Source organism: Rousettus aegyptiacus, unplaced genomic scaffold, assembly GCF_014176215.1.
Source record: "Rousettus aegyptiacus isolate mRouAeg1 unplaced genomic scaffold, mRouAeg1.p scaffold_m13_p_2, whole genome shotgun sequence".
Lineage (NCBI taxonomy): Eukaryota > Metazoa > Chordata > Mammalia > Chiroptera > Pteropodidae > Rousettus > Rousettus aegyptiacus.
The window spans coordinates 120881178-120899792 of NW_023416295.1; the positions used below are offsets into that span (position 1 = coordinate 120881178).

An 18615-nucleotide genomic window follows, 5' to 3' on the forward strand; every position below is an offset into this window, starting at 1 on the left:
TAGGTGTAAAAATAATTTTAAAACGGCAGTTTAATCCTTTAACAATTGACTAATTTTTAGATAATATGTTAACACTCTAGTATTCCCTCCTAAAATTACATTTTCTTTATTAAAGTAATATAAATAGCAGCTTTATTAAATATCTATAAGTCCACTTCATAGAGGAGGAATCTAACTTTATGTTCAGAGACACTGACTTTTTAGTTTGTTCTGAACTTGCAGATAGGTAATAAATCCTGGTTGACCTGAGATGATACCAAATTTTTTACCCCAGGTATCCCTGGGGGACAGAAATAAACATGTCAATAATATAGGGGACACAATATCCAAGGAAGAATAAAAACACACCAATGTATTAAAAAGAACTTCATGATATGTAATTAACAAACCCCTATGTAGACATGCCAATGGGTTAAAATGTTTTGTTGAAAAACAAAGGAAAGATGCCAGTCCATAACATAGTGTACAATCCATGCACTTGTCAAAGGGAAGAGAGAAACTTTAACGTTCTTCAATGCCATTTAGTCACATACTGTCAGTGCTGGCCAAGGGCAATTTAAGACTATTTAATATACACATTTCATCATGATTTTATGATCATGACCTCTATGCTCATTATCTTTCTTATTTTTTGAAACAACCAGCAACAGGATTAACAGTCTCTGCTATTTAATTCAAATGTGGAGTGATTTTGAAAGACTGACCAGATGAATCAGAAATACATTTCATTGGCAACCCTACTACATCAACTAGTAATTCTGAGCAATTTCATTATTTTGACTCTTTCTGCTCCCATGAGAGTCATTTCACAGTCAAGTGTCTATCAATATGCTATTTATACACATCTTAGCCTAGTCACTGCAGAGCGAATCAATCTTAGGGCATGGCGAGGCATCATACCCCTTTTTTTCATAGAAAGTCACACTGTCCTTTAAAGTTAGGCAGAGGCTTTGTAGAATGCTGCTATCAATAACAATAATAATAAGAGTATAATATAATAGTTTCTTTATTTTTGCATGGCTACTAAAATTTTGTGCAAAGGGAAAGAAAATTCAGTAGAGCTAATTTTCTGACTGCCTGGTGTAATGGAATCTTTTATTTCCATTTCTTGTAATTTTATGCAAAATGCTAGTACATCGTACTTGTCCTTTGGGACCTTGCTGTCTCTTCTAGGTCTGTTACTCACTGCCCTTGCAGATGATGGTTTTGTTCTGTGACAATCTCTCTTTTAGAAACAGCTATTCTCTCTAGTGATGCCATGACAAAGAAAATAAAATAAACACCCGAGCAATCAAAAAGATAATTAATACCCTAGTTAATTTAGTTACAGGACTTTAGGGGCTGGCTGTGAGCAAGGGTACCTGTCCTTTGTATGCAATGCTTTTCTTTCCATCAAATCAGGTAAACATGATCAAAATGTTATCTAAAGCACAGAGCCCTAAGCAAAGCTTCTCTTTTATAGTTAAGAGGTAAGAACGACTGACAGATGGCACAGTGGTGAGACTGATGTTTGGGAAGAGAGATGGCTGGGGCTCTCTCTTGGCTTTTCCTGCCACTGGGGAAAAGCAAGGAAACACTCAGAGAAGTCATCAGTGAAGAGGGAATCAATCATATATAGAGAAACAAAGAAACTCAAGACAAAAGAATGAATGGTGACAGACGGGGCTCAGAGTCTTTCAAAAGCAACATCACAGCTCTCACTTTAAAAAATATCTTCCAACAAGTTCTGAAAACGTCAACTCAACTTACTTTTAAAAAACAAACTTTCTTTTTGCAGCAGAGGGCAGACACACTAGACACCCAGATTAGCCTCCTACTGAAATCAACTAAAAATGCTGAATTAAAAAAAAAAAAATCTGCGTAATGACATTAATGAGCTATCATAACAGTAAGGAATACTAAAGACCAAAAAGTCCATGAAAGTGGGAACCTAGTGAGGTAAACAGAACACTAGAAAATGTGAGTCAGAGTTTGCCTTGAGGGCATTTTCCTTGCCTGGTAAACTTAAGCTTTCATTTTACACAAAAAATTAAGTCCAGGGGGTGTCTCAGTATGGAGAACCTAAGCCGCCTCCACCTCGGCCCCAAGGATCACACTCTCAGTGTCACGGTGAACTTCTAGTTCAAGAAATCTTCCTCCTCTCTAGCTCTCCATAATCCTTCATAGATGGTAAGCCCCCATCCCACCTTCCTACCCCTGGATTTAAGGATATAATCTATCTCAAACTTGGGAACAAATCACATCTGAGAATCCCAACTACATTCCAGTCCTCAGGCAGGTTTGCAGTTTTAGTTCACACTGCCTGGGTGGCCTGGAAAAACCTCAAGTTAAACTTTCAATGTGGTCCCAAGCTGGTTGCGCCCAGGCAGAAGTAAATGCAAACTCTTTCTAGAGGAACTCACCTTTAACTGATTCTAAAGTTCTCTCTAGTTCAAAGAAATATGTAAAAAAATTATAAAACATACTGGAAAATAAGACTCAATAAGCAAGAGCCAAAAATTAAGACAACAAAAAACCCCCAAACCAAACCCAAATCCAGGTAGACTGCAGATAGTAGAATGATTGGACACATAATCTGAAACAATGGAAAGAATTAATGTGAGTAAAGAGCAAAAGACTATAAAAAACGACTCAGCAGCAGACAGAAAGTGAACCCAGCAGAACTTGTAGAAAAAAAATTAAAAATAAGTCAACGGATGAGTTTAAAGCAGATTAGTCACAGCTGAAGAGAGAATAAAAGGATCATGCATACAGCTAAAGAAGCACTAAGAGAAAATAGACAGCTTTATACGTTCAAATTAAAAAAGGGTTGAAAAGTAATGTTAAGTGTTAAACTTAAGAAGTTAGAAAACCAAAAAATGACCCCTTCAGAGAAAAGTAAAAAAGTTTATTGGGAGACATGAGTAACTGGAAATATGTTTGTGGATTAGAAGACTAAATATCATAGGTATTTATATATATAGTATCAGTGCAACTGCAGTCAAAACCCCAGCAGGTTTTTAGGTTTTTTTTTTTCTTATTTGTTTTAAGAACTTGAAAAACTGAGTCTAAATATTAAATAAAATTTCAAAAGTCCAAAAAATTGTTAAGACGGCTGAGTCAGAAGTCTTGATTTGCCAAATATTAACATATATTAAAAGATATCAAAATTAAACAGAGGAATAGGAACAGTCAAGGAGATCAGTAGAAAAGAACAGGGCACAGAAGCAGACTCACACAGAGAGGGCGCTTGGTATGTGACAGGTGTGGTGCAGTGGAGAAAGGACAATTAATGCCGGGGCAGTGGGATGACTGCATCCATAAGGAGAAAAAAGGAACTGACCCCATACCTCACACCATACCTCCAAATAAATTCCCAATAAAGACCTACGTGTGAAAAACAAAACCCGAAAAAATTTAAGAGAGAACATGGGAGAATAATCTTCATTACTTCGGGCAGGGTACAGGAGGATTTCTTAAAGCAGACACAAAGTGAAAGAACCAGGAAGGTGAAGACTGGTAAATTCGACTCCTTTAAAATTAAGACCCTCTGTTTAGCAAAAGATATACTAAGCACAAGAAGAAGAAACTACAGAGCAGAAGATAGTTGTAAAATATATACCCAATAAAAGGTCTGATCCAGAACTCTTACAAATAAGAAAAACACCAAAGCCAAACCAAACTAAATCAAGCAAAAATAAAAAGCTCAGAGAAACGAACGGTGGGCAAATGGGCCCTAAATGGACAAAAGACTTGATAAAAATTCCACAAAAGACAAATTCTAAACATAAAAAAATGGGTATATTTGTATGAACACTTTTTAAAATTATCCTTATTCTGAGATCTGGAGCCTTGCTAACTCTGGAGGAAATATCCCTCCCAGGGTTCGCAGAACTCTAAGGATAGTAAATAACTCACTTGGAGTGTGCTTTTCAAATATAGACCAACCAATCCAGGGCCCATACCTAACAACCTCCTCTCTGGGGCTCTCACTCTGGATCACACTATCCACCTGCCCTAATCACCTCAGGGCCAGTTATACAAAAAACCAGAGACAGCCCCTGTGCCCCAGAGCCTGCTGACGTTATTAAAGCGTGCCAATGCTAAACCTGCTTACCCTGCCTCACTATTCCTGTGGAAACCACACCAAAGGCTCTTGCCCAGTTGCTCCCTCTCCCTCATAACAGACCCTGGTGCTTTCTCGTGTGGCCCCCAAAGGCCTGATGTACCCCTTCCTTTTGGGAACTGTGAGAAACAAAGTATCTTTTCAGTGGCAGTTATCTCCTGATCTGTTGGCCTTACTACATCCCAAAGTTTCTCTTAATACACTATATTTGAAAACATCTTCACCAGTAATCAGAGAAATGTAAATTAAATCACAATGAGATATTGTTACACTCTGATAATATTGGCAAAGATTACAATATCTGATGAAATCAACTGTTGATGAATACATACAACCGAAAGGCTGATACACTGCTGGTGGGAATGTCCATCGTTACAACCATTTTCAAAAATAGTTTGGCAATATTTAGTAAAGTTGAAGACATGCTCATTTCAGATATGTATACCCTAGACAAACTCCTGGATATTTGCAGTAGGATACATGTTCAAAATGGTCACAGCAGCACTGTTTTCAATGGCAAAAAAGTAGGTAACATCTCACATATTCATCGATTATGAAATAAATACAATGGGATATTATACGGTGGAAAATAAATTATAACTGCATGCGACAATGTGGATGAATCTCACAAACATAATACTGAGTAGAAAAAATCATATACAGTATGATTCCATTTATGGAGAGTTTAATAAAATAAAAAATGAAACAATAAATCATTTAAAAACACAAACATGTACTGGTTACCCTTGAGGGGGTTTGGAAGGCAATGAAATAAGGGAAGTACAAAGGTAATGATGGAAATAAAAGGTGATGATGTTTTTCTTAAACTTGGTGATAGTTCCATGAGTGTTCACTGCCCTGTTATTCTTCACACTTGACACATATTTTATAAATATTCTTTTGTATCTACTGAATTCTTAATATAAGCAATTCTTTAAAAAAGTACATAATGACTAGTTTTATAATAGCATGAACACAAAGCATACCATCTTCACTGGTGTGGGGCTCTGTACCAGCGTCCTGATCCACTTCCTCCAACGTACCGTGCTCACTGTATGGGCTGTCGCTGTGGAGTGGAAATAGAAATTCACGTATGAAGCCAAAGTGTAAAGAATCTCAAAAATGAACAATTGCTACTATAAGGAAAATATAAGCTTTGGAATGGCAAAAGAGTTACTGGATAGCCTTTCAAGGGAATGCTGGTGCCTCCAAGGATTATTGGTCCTATAGCAGTGCATGTCCCTTCTTTGACACAAAGGTTAGTTTATAACTCTGTAAAGACAAAGTTAATTTGTAGAAGACTATAGATTTACAAATAATTCTCATCCATAGAAATAAAAATTTGTTGCGTTCTAGTGGAATATGATTATTGCCCTGTGGATCCACCGGTTTTCGCAAATTCATTTCAAAATTCCTTGCTGCATATAAATTGATAGCTCTTTGATTTCTGCTTTGAATTGACTGTAGTATCTTTTCCATCTTCTCTTGAAAGATTCTCATTTTATATCTGTGTGACAGTTATGATTTTATCCTTTTAAAAAACTTACCCTTTAACACTACCATCTTCTCTCTTCAAATGCGTGCTGATAAATGGAATGCATTGGGCACAAATACAAACCTGACTTTACTGTAAAACCCCATTTATGTTGCTGGTGTTGGGTGACATGGCTAACTACTATATTACTGACTTTCTGTTTAAAACGAGCAATAGAACACTATGTATGGGAGAAGGACATAATCAAGCACATATGACTGGCTATAAGACTATTTTGGGGCTTCTACTCTGTTTGTAAAAAAAAAAGGAGCAACCACAAAAATTCCTAGAGGACAATGCATCAAATAATACTGATCAGACATCTATAAACTTACTCTTTGATAAAATGAGCAAGACAGCAGAACTTAATGATATAGCCCTGAATATCTGGAAATACGAAACATGAGTATGACACTGGCCTTGGAACAAAAGTGACTATGAAAATAAAATTACGTATCACATCATGGCTTTTTATTCATTCACCTTCTCGGAGCCAAGCTCAGTCAGTACCCTGCGCATAGTAAGTGTTCAAGTAAATATTTTTGGGTTGAATTTCATGTGGAAAATTGCTTGGATATATTACAGAACTGGCATCCATCATGCTTTGCTGTTAATTTAGAAAGCAGTACTTCTGGAAAGAGTCAACCCTCAGTTTTCTTAAGGCATATGACCATATTGTGGTTTAAGATCATATTATGGGCTAAGTAAAAAATAAGAGTACTTTTAGTTGCTTAAGATCTATCGGTTACTAATTCTCCTTACACTTAATCTCTGTAAGGCCGTGGGCAACAGAGTCCGAGGAGAATCCCGAATGAAGGGCTTAGACAAATCTATTTCCAGCTGCTCCTACATCTGAGCTGCGCAAAGCGGTTTCTGAGAGAGGCTGGGGGTGCAGCTATCGAGTGGGAGAATTCATGTGGGTTTTAGAATCAGATGTGGGCTGCCTTAGTTACTACTAGTCATTGGACAAGCTCCTTGACTTCTCTTAACTTACTTGGTAAAGAGGTTGTGAGGTAAAAAAGAAGAGATCATATGGACTTAGTAGCTGGCATGTGATAGAGGCTCAAGTAATCAAAGCTACTTTTATTGTATATGAATTCTTAGAAGCCAAAACTTATATATCAAATTGTGAACATAAACATTTTAGAGTTTTTTACTCTTGAGGTTGTTTGACTGACTACATCTCCCTCATTTTTACACTTCATTGGAAGGTATTTATATTTTTATATTAAAAAAAATTGCTATCCCAACAACATATTCGTGTAATAAATTTGCTCAAAATAACCAGTATTACTATAACTGCTTAGGATAATATTAGTAAAAATAAAAATGAAAGTAAGTAAGAACAAAAACACAATTGGTTGATAGGGCTCCTTTGAAACGAGAATTTTGAAAGACTATATAGAATTAAAACTATTTTGGAATGAAAATAGTATCTGTCAATTCAGTTATCTTTTCTTGATGTAATAGTAAAAATTAATGTAGCTCTCTATAATATTAAAACCACTATTTCCTATAAAAGCCATGACAGGGTGAATACATTTCAAAAGATGTCATTCTTGGGGAAAAGAAAGGGATGAATATGTTTCCATAATAAGAAGCCAGTGTTGTTTAATTTTTCTTGTGTTCCTGCTGCTGCTTTTTTATTTTTATTTTTTAGTTGGTAGCATTGGAGGCTAAGGTCAATTCTTTTTCTTAAATAAGTTGATATCTATACTTCCATAATTTGCCCAGGGGAGAAGGACTAAAATTTTTGGACTTACCAGTAGTCATCTCCAGCCATACATTTCTCATAAACAGGGCCATCCAGCTCTTTAGCATCTGGGAAAATAGTCTCATGGTGGATGATGATGGTTTTGACAATTTCATTCACATGAGCCTGGCAAGATACTTGATCCTGTATTTCCGGGACAGGCATCAATGTTGGGCCAAAGCAAATGGCCAGGTTATAAGGGTCCATCATGTTCTCATCACTGTATTGTGAAAGACTTGGAAAGGAAGCAAGAAAGGATTTATAAAAGAACAAGGGGTCATCTAACATGATATACCAATTTTTATTAAGTGATATTTAGATAATTCTAATAACTATCTGATAACCTACTAAAACATTTTGCATTGAAATAAAAGAACAAAGGGCAGAAACAAAAATTGATATTTAATAAGATATTCCACATTCTGAAAATAGGGATCTAAAACATTTAATTTGGTTTTTATTATCAGAATAAAACGATATTCCATCTCACTTTAAGTTGGCTCAGCAAATGAGCTAAAGAAAGTGATTTACAACCTTTCGATTAGATAGAAACTGAAAGGGGAGTAAGTCCTACTTGCTTAATTAAGCGGCTTTTTTGAAAGCCACAAGGGAGTTTAAGATAATCTCTACTACAAAGGAAACTGGAATCAAATAAATGAGTTTCTACAGTTAGACTTTAAATGCTGCTCAAGTTAATCTGGGAAGGGGAGTAGCAATCTCCATAAAGCTTTATGGATATCTTTAAAATTGTCCTCCCACTACTCAAAAACATCTCAGATTTCAGTATTCTCCTACAAATCTTGAGGAAAGCCTAAAGGAAAACAAAGTACCTTTTCTTTGTAATCACTGAGAGAAAGCAAACTCTAGACTCTATAATTTGCTTAAGGTAAGACTACCAACGCCAGGAGGAAAGAAGAGGAAAAGAATCCTCAATTCCCTCATTCCACTTAAAGCTGGCGAACCACAAACTTTGGGGAGATTTCTGGTTCTCCAGCATTTCTAAATTCAATCCAATGGATATATTTGGGAGATATCTTCCACAGGTGACTCAAAATAAGCCAGCTCTTTATTGCTTTGCCTCTAACACACGAGCAAGGTGCTGTTCCAGGGAGAACCAAGAGATGTTATCTTTCAGTGTATAAAATGTCCATCTTGAAAGGAAATGTAAAATCCAGGAGAACAGATGACAAATGGAAGGAGAAAAAAAGAGACTCGACTACCTTTGTGAGATGGTGACAGACACAAAGAAACAGAAACCATATGACATGATACTTTACCCTTTTTTGGAAATGAGATAGCCTAGAAAGTAGAAAACACAAAAGCATAATTTCCACAGCTAACATATGTCTTTCCCTCCTGCCATTTCTCAAACATACGACTCAAAAAAAGTTCACAATAACAGCCACGATCATATTACAGATCATCCTGTAAATGAATGCAGGAAGGAGAAGTGATATTCAGAATAAGAATGGTCTAATTTTCAAAGGGAAAAAAACCCCACAAGCTCGATGGGGAAAGTCATAGCTAATTTTTCTGGGTCTTTAATTTAGTGCTGGCTTGAAGAGCAAAAATTTGACATGAAAATGTTATTTACCCACATTTTGATTTTACAATTAAAAAAGAATAGACTCTCTTTTTAAAATTCCTGCCCCAAGCATCCTACCCTAGAGGATGAGTCTTCTCTCTGCATGAAGGCAGGTGCAGGGAGCCAGGGGACATCTTTGGGCAGAAATGCTGGAAGCAATGCCAGCTAATTCATGGCACGTTTGCCATTCTGTTGAGATACGTGGTGAGTTAGTTAGATTCAGGTTTTGAGAACTTTTTTGATTCACAATTTGCTTTCCTAGTCCATTGTGGCTTATTGGTTCTCACTTGGTTTTGCTCAGGTGTATCAGGAGAATTTGGTGAGGAAAGCATGGAGGGGGCCAGCAGGAATGCAAGGGGAAGAGGAGGCACATGTAATTAAAGGCGAAAATGGCAAGCCTTCAGATTGTGCAACAACCTGGATGACTAGGCTTATTTGAAGGTAAAAAATTATGGCTTATATTTAACCTAAACATAGTTTATATCATCTTTCTAGATACTGCTTATTTCCAGTGGTGACTTATGTACAGATGGGTTCCTACTGTCATTTGTGGATGTTTTAGTTCCGTTTTGTATGGTTCCCTGTCAGCATTTCCCTCTTGTGTGATACTTGGTTTCTAGGGTCAACGTGAGTGGGTATGACCTCAGGAAGTCAGCAAGTTTGGAATAAATCTCATGGCTTTTGAGAACTTAAATCTGCCAATGAAACAGAGAAAATACCCTAATTTTAGGAAGGGAGAATCCATGTCAAAATGCAAAGGCATTTCCCCCTAGCTTATTCTCCCTGGACTTATTTCCAATTGCTTGACTGAAACACTTAATAGTAAGGGGACTCTTAGGAGTTGGGGAAGATGTTCTTATAAGGAAGCCCCTGTATCAGGAAGTAATGCAACTGAGACCAAGCTACCTAAATTGAAAGAGTAAAGGTTTCTTGAAAATAACGCAGTGATTTGTAAGACTTGTTACATTTTTTTTAGAAATATCTTTTTTCTTGACAATGTCTAATTATATTGAACCTGCAGAAATTTTTTTTCTGGATCTGTTTAAGTCTCATCTACAACTTCTCTTCTTCCCTGGCTACAATATTAAAATCGCAGAAATTTTCTTCAGTGAGAAGGCAGTTTACATCATCCTGACAAAAACATTCATGACATTAGTTTTGGATGGAATTTGGAAAAACACATACTTCACTGAAAAGTGTTTTGTATAGTGAAATTTGTATATATTTTTTGCATTTATGGTCAATTTCTTCATCTTTCATCTATCACAATGACCTTGATCTGCTGAGGAAAAATGAACTGTCAGTTTATATTCCATTGTCTTCTCTTTGACTCTGCTAATAAATGGAACCCAACGCACATTTTACAGAATCCAAGAACAAAAGACAAGACTTTAGGGCAATGCCAACAGAATTCAGATGGGTATTTTGGCAGAGTATTAGAGTACTTACTGATTGAGGAAGGCAAAGAGGTACCTCATCACTATTAGGACCGACCTGGGCAAGGTCAGGAGGAGTTTGCGGATGTGAAGCGCCCTCTCATAGAGATTATCTATTCCTGCAGGGAGAAGAGGACATGGTCAGGATCCTTTCATTTGCCATGTTTAAAGCAGAACACCAGATTTCCTACCTGAAGATAAGCAATACCTTGCCTTTGGGTGAGAGGCAACAGTAACCAATACAATGAGTTCACAGAAGAGAGAGTTACCTGGGACTTCCTAATATTATTTTACCTTTTTACTAGGAATACAAATTGTCCAAAACCTCTCAATACTAACAGCAAAAAGGTTACTGATAATCAGCCATTATCTGCATAATGGTCTATATTGTACAACACATTTTCACATTTGTTATCTAATTTAATAAGGATAACAGTACTGTGGAGTAGGCATGCACTATCAACCATGTCTAATGGATTAGGAAAACTGGGCTTACCCAAGGTCAGTCAGCTAGAGAGGCAGAGCTGGGACTAGAACCTATTTTGATATTTCTTAAGTCTTTCTTGGATTTCAAAGCACCTTCGTAAAGCACAACTTTGAAGACATCCAATAAGCATATATTTGAGAGAATATTTCAAAGAAAATATTTCAAAAACATCTCTAAAGCTTACTATAATTTCATATTACTACATTTGTTCTTAATTGCTCTTGAGATCTTCACATATCCTACTTGAAAATCGTAGGCCTTAGCTTTTGACACTTTTGTTTCTCTTCCCACTTCTCAGGTTTTCTGACTTTCTCTCTCCCATAAATGAGGTTATCCCTCAAGGATCTCTACTTGGTTCTCTTCAGGTGAACCTCATTCAATCTCAAGGTTATGATCATGATACTTCTATGAAGATGGTATCTTTTTCTCATTTTTCTCCCTTGCATGGGACAAATATCTTCACTGAATATCTTCACTGTAATTTGCCAGTGGAAATAAGTTATTATTTCTAACTCGACTCATCATCATAATACTCTCCTAACTCAGTTTCCCATCCAATTCCTCTTAAACCAGTGGGTCTCAACTCTGAATTGGAATCACCTGGGGAGATTTTTTTTTTAAATGCTGACGCCCAAGATTCTTGTATGCAGCCAAGGTTGAGAACCACTGCCTTAATTAATCATGCCAAGCTCGGGCCCCTGGAACTTTGAGCATTTATTATCAATCCACCAGGTTACCTAGGCATTTTAATTCTCCTCTCTGAATGGCTGAAAAGGTGGAAAATGTATTAGGAATATTCTCATTTAACTACCGATTAGCTTGCAAAACAAATAACTTATCAGAATTCTCAGGAAAAGTCACTTCCATTTCCACCTTTGAGTGTGCCACAGCTGGAACTTTTAGAAAATGGGATTTCAGAAACTCTAACGAGAATGTAAGTAAAACATGATCATCCAATGAACAGTGAAAGGCACTTTAAAATTTTCAACATAAATCAGTAATTAATAAGAGTGTGATTTAAGTAATACTGAAATAAACACATTTATTCTGCCTTTTCATTTGTTAAGTATTTCAAAATGGAAAAAAACTCACAACACTATGAACAAGGTTAGGGGCACATCTATTGAGTTTAAGTACTTTAACATACTTTCCAGACAATGATCTTGATTTTTTTTTTCTGAAAAGAGGGAATAAGGAGCTTAAAAAAAAGTAATTAAACAGGTGCATAAATTTACTCAGGCCACAAGAACTCAATAATTAAGTTATCAACATTTCCACCTAATTCAGTCCCAGTGTCCCAGTGGGATCAAAACATGTCCCAGAGTCATCTGTTTGTCTTCCATGACAACTTCATGGGCCACTTGGCCAACCTGTGTTGTACAGAGAGGAGATGAAATACCTACAGATGAAATAATTTGCAAGTCATTGAGACTTTAATGGGGAGAATTTTGCATCTATAAATGATGTACGTTTAGGCATAGCTAGATTACTGTTTCAAATCTGGAATTACGTGGTTAAAAGGTTATTACCTGAAATAATCAATTTTTTTAAAAGAATGACTTGTTGCTCTTTTAAGTTAAAGATGAAAAGATTTAGCACACCTGTATCTAGATAGTCTACCTCAACAGGCACAATCTCTCAAAAGTGAAATTATATATATAATGACCCATTCTTAAAAGCAAACATTGAGATTTACTAGCATTTATTCCATTGGTCATTAAAATTGCACATGCATAAATGATTTTACATTCATGCCTCGAACTAGTCACAGTTTTTTATGTAAAAGATAAACTATAAAGATGAATTATCCCATTAATAATTCTCTGGTGATACCCTCTACTCCTTTTCAGCCAGTACAGAGTCATATAAAGGTTATGATTAAAGCAAAACAACAACAAAAACTTCCCATTGTTTACTGAGGATTTGGGAGTGTTTCAAGAGATAAATGTCTACTGACTCTCCAAGCTAATCCTCTGTGTAAGGCTAAGGTCAACTATAAGGAAGAGGATTTTAGCAGCTTAAAGCTAGCTTTGGGGTCCTAGAGTTAAAGAAAAAAAATGGAAGGAAAGGAAAAGGAAGCACTTTTACTGTATTATTGATCTTTAATCTTTGTCAAATCTCATAGAAGACAAGTCATTTTCAGGCTAGAAGAGGACATAAGCATTACTTCTAAGAGACTTAATCTTAACTCAAGATCATCTTGTTTCTATCTCTCAGTTCTAAACTTAGTTCTCCTACCCATTAAAGGCAGTTTCACATTTTATGTAAAAAGAATTGGGGGAACAGATATTTATATACCAGTTTCATAGCAGCATTATCATAGTAGCCAAGAAGTGGAAATAACCCGTAAATTCATTGATGGATAAATAAACAAATATGGTATATACTTAATAAAATATTATTCAGCCTTAAAAAAGGAATAAAATTCTGATACATGCTACAATTGGATAAATCTCAAAGATATTACGCCAAGTGAAATTAGCTAAATACAAACAGACAAACACTGTATGTACAAGGTTTTATCTAGAATAGTTAAATTCATAGAGACATAAAGGAGAACGGTGGTTGTCAGGGGTTGGGGTGAGGGAAGAATGGGTAGTTATCGCTTAATGGGTATAGTTTCATTTCGGGATGATGCAAATATCTGGAAATGAATGGTGTGATGGTTCCATAACAACACGAATATATTTAATGCCACTGAACTGTACATTTAAAATGGTTAAAACGATAAATTTCATGTTATGTATATTTTATATGCAATTAAAAAAAGTATGGGAAGGTATGCAAATGAAAGATTTCAGGAGAGAAAAGCAAAGGGAATGGTAAAAATAAAAGCAACACCAAAATCCTAGACAAAATTAAATGAGGCAGGCGTACCTTCTCTGCAACTACAGTAAACATAAATCAAAGCAAAACAGAATTGCTGGCATTCCTGATGTAGAAGCAAATCTATCTGTCCCAAAGGCCTCAGCCCATGATGGCTGAGAGTAGGACTCAGATCTAATCTGACTGGTTGCTCAACAGGCTTGTAGCATGCATCCTACAGCAGTCTTGCACCAGTACAAATGACTCATTTGCTCTCCTGAGTCCAGTTAGTGGGTCAAAATTTATGGTTGCTACGGACACTCTGATTAATGGACATTCCTAGCTGGCTCTGAGTGTGGCAATTCATGGTCTTTCATAATTTTATGCCATATGAAGAGATTGATCTTTTTCTTCCCCTCAGAAAAACTGTTAGTGAGGAAAACCGGTATTTCCTTTGGATTTCTTTTATGCTGGGCTTTGTTTCCACAATTCGGATTTTATGTAATTAGGTAAAAGTGACATTCATCCAATTTTGATCACATGCTCCAAGCTTCCTAGGCTAATTTATGTTCTTTTTCCAGCACCACAAGGTTCCTATGTCAGCATCCTAACTTCACAGCATGGGGTTTGACAGCTCCACGTTAATGCGTGTGAAAGATTCACCACAAAACATAAGTTGCTTCAGCAAATGGCAAAAGGTTCAAGTGGCCATTCCTCTGAAAACACCTTTGGTTGGTCAGAAAACAAATAATAAATCACGAATTGCAAATTTATCCTCAAGTATGAAAACAAGGAAGGAAATTAATGGCCACATTTAGATATGGTTTATGTAAGAGCAGGCACACAAATACTTCTGAGCTACATAGCCCAACAAGCAGTATTCGAGGTGAATTTACCAGTCTCAGGGCATTGCTAGATTCATTTTAGGTTCTAACAATGTCAACGTATTAATCAACTGTAGTGTGTGTAACAGTGTATGTGTGCAAATGAAAGGGAAAGAGAAAAACAGAGATACTGTAGTACATTTGGATGGATCTTCGCCTAGCCTTGAGATGAGTTACCAGCTGCTCTTCTAGGTAAGAAAGAAAATGCTTAAAAATCTCTCTAACCATTAATAGATTGACTTCTGAGAATTAAACCATTGTGTTCTTTCCTAGTGGAATAGTAACACTGTAAGAATATATACATAATGGTTCTCCTGCTGAATTACCATAGTAAAGTTAGTAAAGAAACTGAGTTTTAGCCTAGAAAGGTTTATCTATTCAGTTCAGATACTAAGTCTTAAATATTTTTAAGGATAAAAGGAATCCCTAAGAAAATTATTATTAGGCACCAAACAAATTTAGAGTTCAGTACCACTATGTTTGCAATAAAGCTGCAAGAGTTTTTAGCAACAAAAATATGCACTGGAGCACCAGAAAAATAATTCGAACATTTTTTTCATGAAACAATTAGAAATAGCCAAATAGATTTATGCAGTAAGACACTCATCATAGTATTCTGTATAGTTAGCTGCTCGATCACTGGAAACAACAAACATTTCTAAAACTAAGTGATTTGTTAAATTAAACAAAACCATTATTTTTCCACTAAAATCTCTATTTTGAAATATATTTACTGATATTAGAAAATGTTAATAATGTTGTTAAATTTAAAAAATGGTTATAAAGTGCAAATATAGTATGATACAATTTTTAATGACAGATTTATTGATATAATTCATATATTACATAATTCACACATTTAAAGTGTACAATTCAATGGGTTTTCATATATTCACACCTGACAAACCACTACCTCAATCAATGTTAAAACATTTTCATCACCTCAAAAAGTAATCTCACATCCATTAGCAGCTACTTGGTATGATGCAATTTTATTAAAAGGATGTGGTTGTGGTATATCCATACGATGGGATATTATCTGGTAATAAAGTAAAGAGCTGATACATGCTCCAACATGGATGAACCTTAAAACCTTATGCTAGTGAAGGAAGCCAGTCACAAAAGACCACATATCGTATGACTCCATTTCTGTGAATCAGCCAGAATAGGTAAATTTATAGATACAGAAAGCAGATTGGTGGTTGCCTTCTCCTGAGGGTGGTGGTGGTTATGAGTAAGAAGGAAGTGTTTGCTAATTGGGGTTTCTTTTCAGAGTCATAAAAATGTCCTAAAATTGATTGTGGTGATGACTGCATAATCTTGTGAATATACTAAAAAAACACTGAATCGTATACCTTATTGGATGAATTTTATGGTATGAGAATTAAATCTCCATAAGTTGCTTTTAAAAATACATAAGTGTATGTATATATATAAAAAAATCAGACACTAAAAAGGTTAACATTATCTTTTTGTGGAGGAATTACAGAAGATTTTTCTAGTTTATTTTCTAATTTTCCTACAGTGATCACATATTAGCATAATGAGCAATTAGCATAACAATTATTTTTTTAAAGCATTGATTGGCTATTTGATAATTTTAATGAATTATTGTTGCTTTTTAGGTATGATAATGGCATTGTGGTTATGTTGTACATACAAAAAAAAAGAAGAGTCTTCATCTCTCGAGATATATACATAAGGTGAAGTGTATGATGTCAAAAGGATGATGGAAGGGGAATAGGTGGGATAATTCTGTCCAAATGAAAATTGTTGAAGCTAGGTGACTATACCAGGGTTCACTTTATTTTTCTGTATCCTTTTATAGATGTTTGAAATTTTCTATAAGGAAAAAGTCAAAAAAGTCAGTTCTGAACAGAATGGACAGCACAGTTCTAGTTTGGCTTGAAAAAGGCTGAGTGTGTACACGAACAGAAAAAGAGCAGAAGGAACCGCAACACAATGTGTACACCCCATTGGCTCTCTTCGGGTAGCAGCACTGTGCATGACAGTATTTTCGTCTACGTGCTTTTATTTTTCACATAGTTTACAACGACTACATGTCGGTTTTGTGATAGGTAAAAATCCTCCCCCCTAGAAAAAAATGTTTCCTCATGTCCAGAGTTGTCAGTTAAGTAATCATACATAATGGAAAATGAAGTGCGAATGTTTCATCTTGGCTTTCAGCCCTGAGGCAGCCAGGAGAGACCGAGAATTGCTTGAGCAGCTCTTCTAGAGCAGGTCACTTGGCCTTGTGCCCTAGGGAATCTCAGAGCCATAAGACACAGACATTCTAGAAGCTGCCCAGACTGTGTGGGCACAACCTGGAACATTCACAAAACCATTCATAAAATAGATGGTTTAAAAACAACTACTACAACAAAAACAACCGTTGGGTGAGAAACAGATACTATCAAGTCTGTCACTTCAAAGTTAGGTTGCATTTGAGTTTACCAGGTCTTCGGATAAGCAATTTTTAAAAATAAATTTGCAGCAAATTTGGGAATAGTGCACATTAAAAATGAGAGAGAGAGAACACTAAGACCAATTCCCTTTTACTACATACACTGCAAGCTTCCAAAGAATGTGGTATTTAGAGGCATAAAAATGGCACAATAGTAACTCACCATAAAAAACAATCTTTCCCCAAACAATCCAAAAATAGGTAAGCCAAGAGTAGTAGTGCTCCAGAGGTTTATGTAAACTCTTAGAAAAGGTGAAAAAAGGGAGATTTTTCTATACAAAATAACTGTCACATGCAATTGCCTTATTAGGGAAAATCAAATCCAATTATGTCAATTCTAGGAGAATATGACATGAATAAAAGCAATCGATATCCGTGAGATTTCTCTCTCCCTTAAAATTTCTAAATCTCTGTGCTTCTATCACATACTAACTTAGACTGAATTTATTCTAAATGTCGTATGTCCCCTACTAGACTTAAAGCCTTCTTAATGGAAAAACTAAGCTTTTGAATCCCTAGAAAGTTTTGCACATTGTAGGCAATTAATCAATGGTTCAAATCACCAAAGTTTGTAATATCAATGATACGATATAATGATGAGGGACATATTATACCATTCCCAAATATTTACTGAAAATCCAGGAAAAATACAGATACATCACAGTCACATTGGTAAGAGAAAGTGCTCACACAGAAGTAAATCAATAGTAGCAAGGAATCCCCTCTCTTAAGAGATCAGAGGTTAGAAGAAAAGGGACTACTATTATATATGTGCCATTACATTTCCTGAAAACATCCTATTCTGCAGGACTGTTCACTAAAAATAACAGGACTTATGGGGAAAAGCACGGTTGGGGACGGACTGCTTAACACCTATGAAAGTTTGTAAAGAGCACCTAACAAAAACATTAACAATACTTCATAAATTACTAGCACAGATCAATCTCTACTGGTGTGTGAACCAAGCGTCCTTACCAACCTTAAAGCCCAGGCCCCTGCTTTTTTGAGATGTAAATCCTGGAGGGTAGTTTCCAATGGAGACTATTTTCATAAAATGTAACCCAAGGATTGTTAACCCATGTTTTTCATTAATCCATTGTTTGAATACAGGGGTAAATGTCTTTGCGGCTTCTTCATCTGCACTTGCAGCATTTCATGTAAGGTGCTGCTTGCATAAACAAAAGATTTTTTTTTTTTTTTTTTTTTTTACGGTCTTCATATTTTGTTAAGCCCAAATCTTTAATTAGGGAAAATTTGTCTTTGATTGTTACAAAATGTTTAATGAGCTGGGCAAAATCATGCTGAAACCAACACAACTTTGGGGTTATACTAACACCATTACTAAATACATGAGGTAATTATGTCAAAGAAACACAGGTTTTGTACGACAGACACTGGTAAGTGGCTAACCTGGGTATTGGCATATGTGACCTGGGTTTACAGTAGCAGTTGTAATAATTGCATGATGACAGCTAGCAACACTATTGAGGCTTTCTATGTGCTTGATGCTAAAACTTTACATAAGCTCATTTATTCTTCACACAGACTTTATGAAGTAGATA

At 35.8% G+C, this 18615-nt stretch overlaps 1 protein-coding gene across 2 annotated transcripts in view; it reads right to left on the reverse strand.

Annotated features, from left to right (window-relative positions):
- SRGAP1 (SLIT-ROBO Rho GTPase activating protein 1) overlaps nt 1-18615 on the reverse strand; it is a 228488-nt gene that overhangs the window by 15115 nt on the left and 194758 nt on the right. For both annotated transcript variants that reach the window (XM_016139894.2, XM_016139893.2), the window contains exons 16-18: nt 10427-10532; nt 7403-7627; nt 5092-5171 (exon numbers count right to left, since the gene is read on the reverse strand). In XM_016139894.2, coding sequence (XP_015995380.2) covers nt 5092-5171; nt 7403-7627; nt 10427-10532 — 411 coding nt within the window. The remainder of the gene's footprint in view (nt 1-5091; nt 5172-7402; nt 7628-10426; nt 10533-18615) is intronic.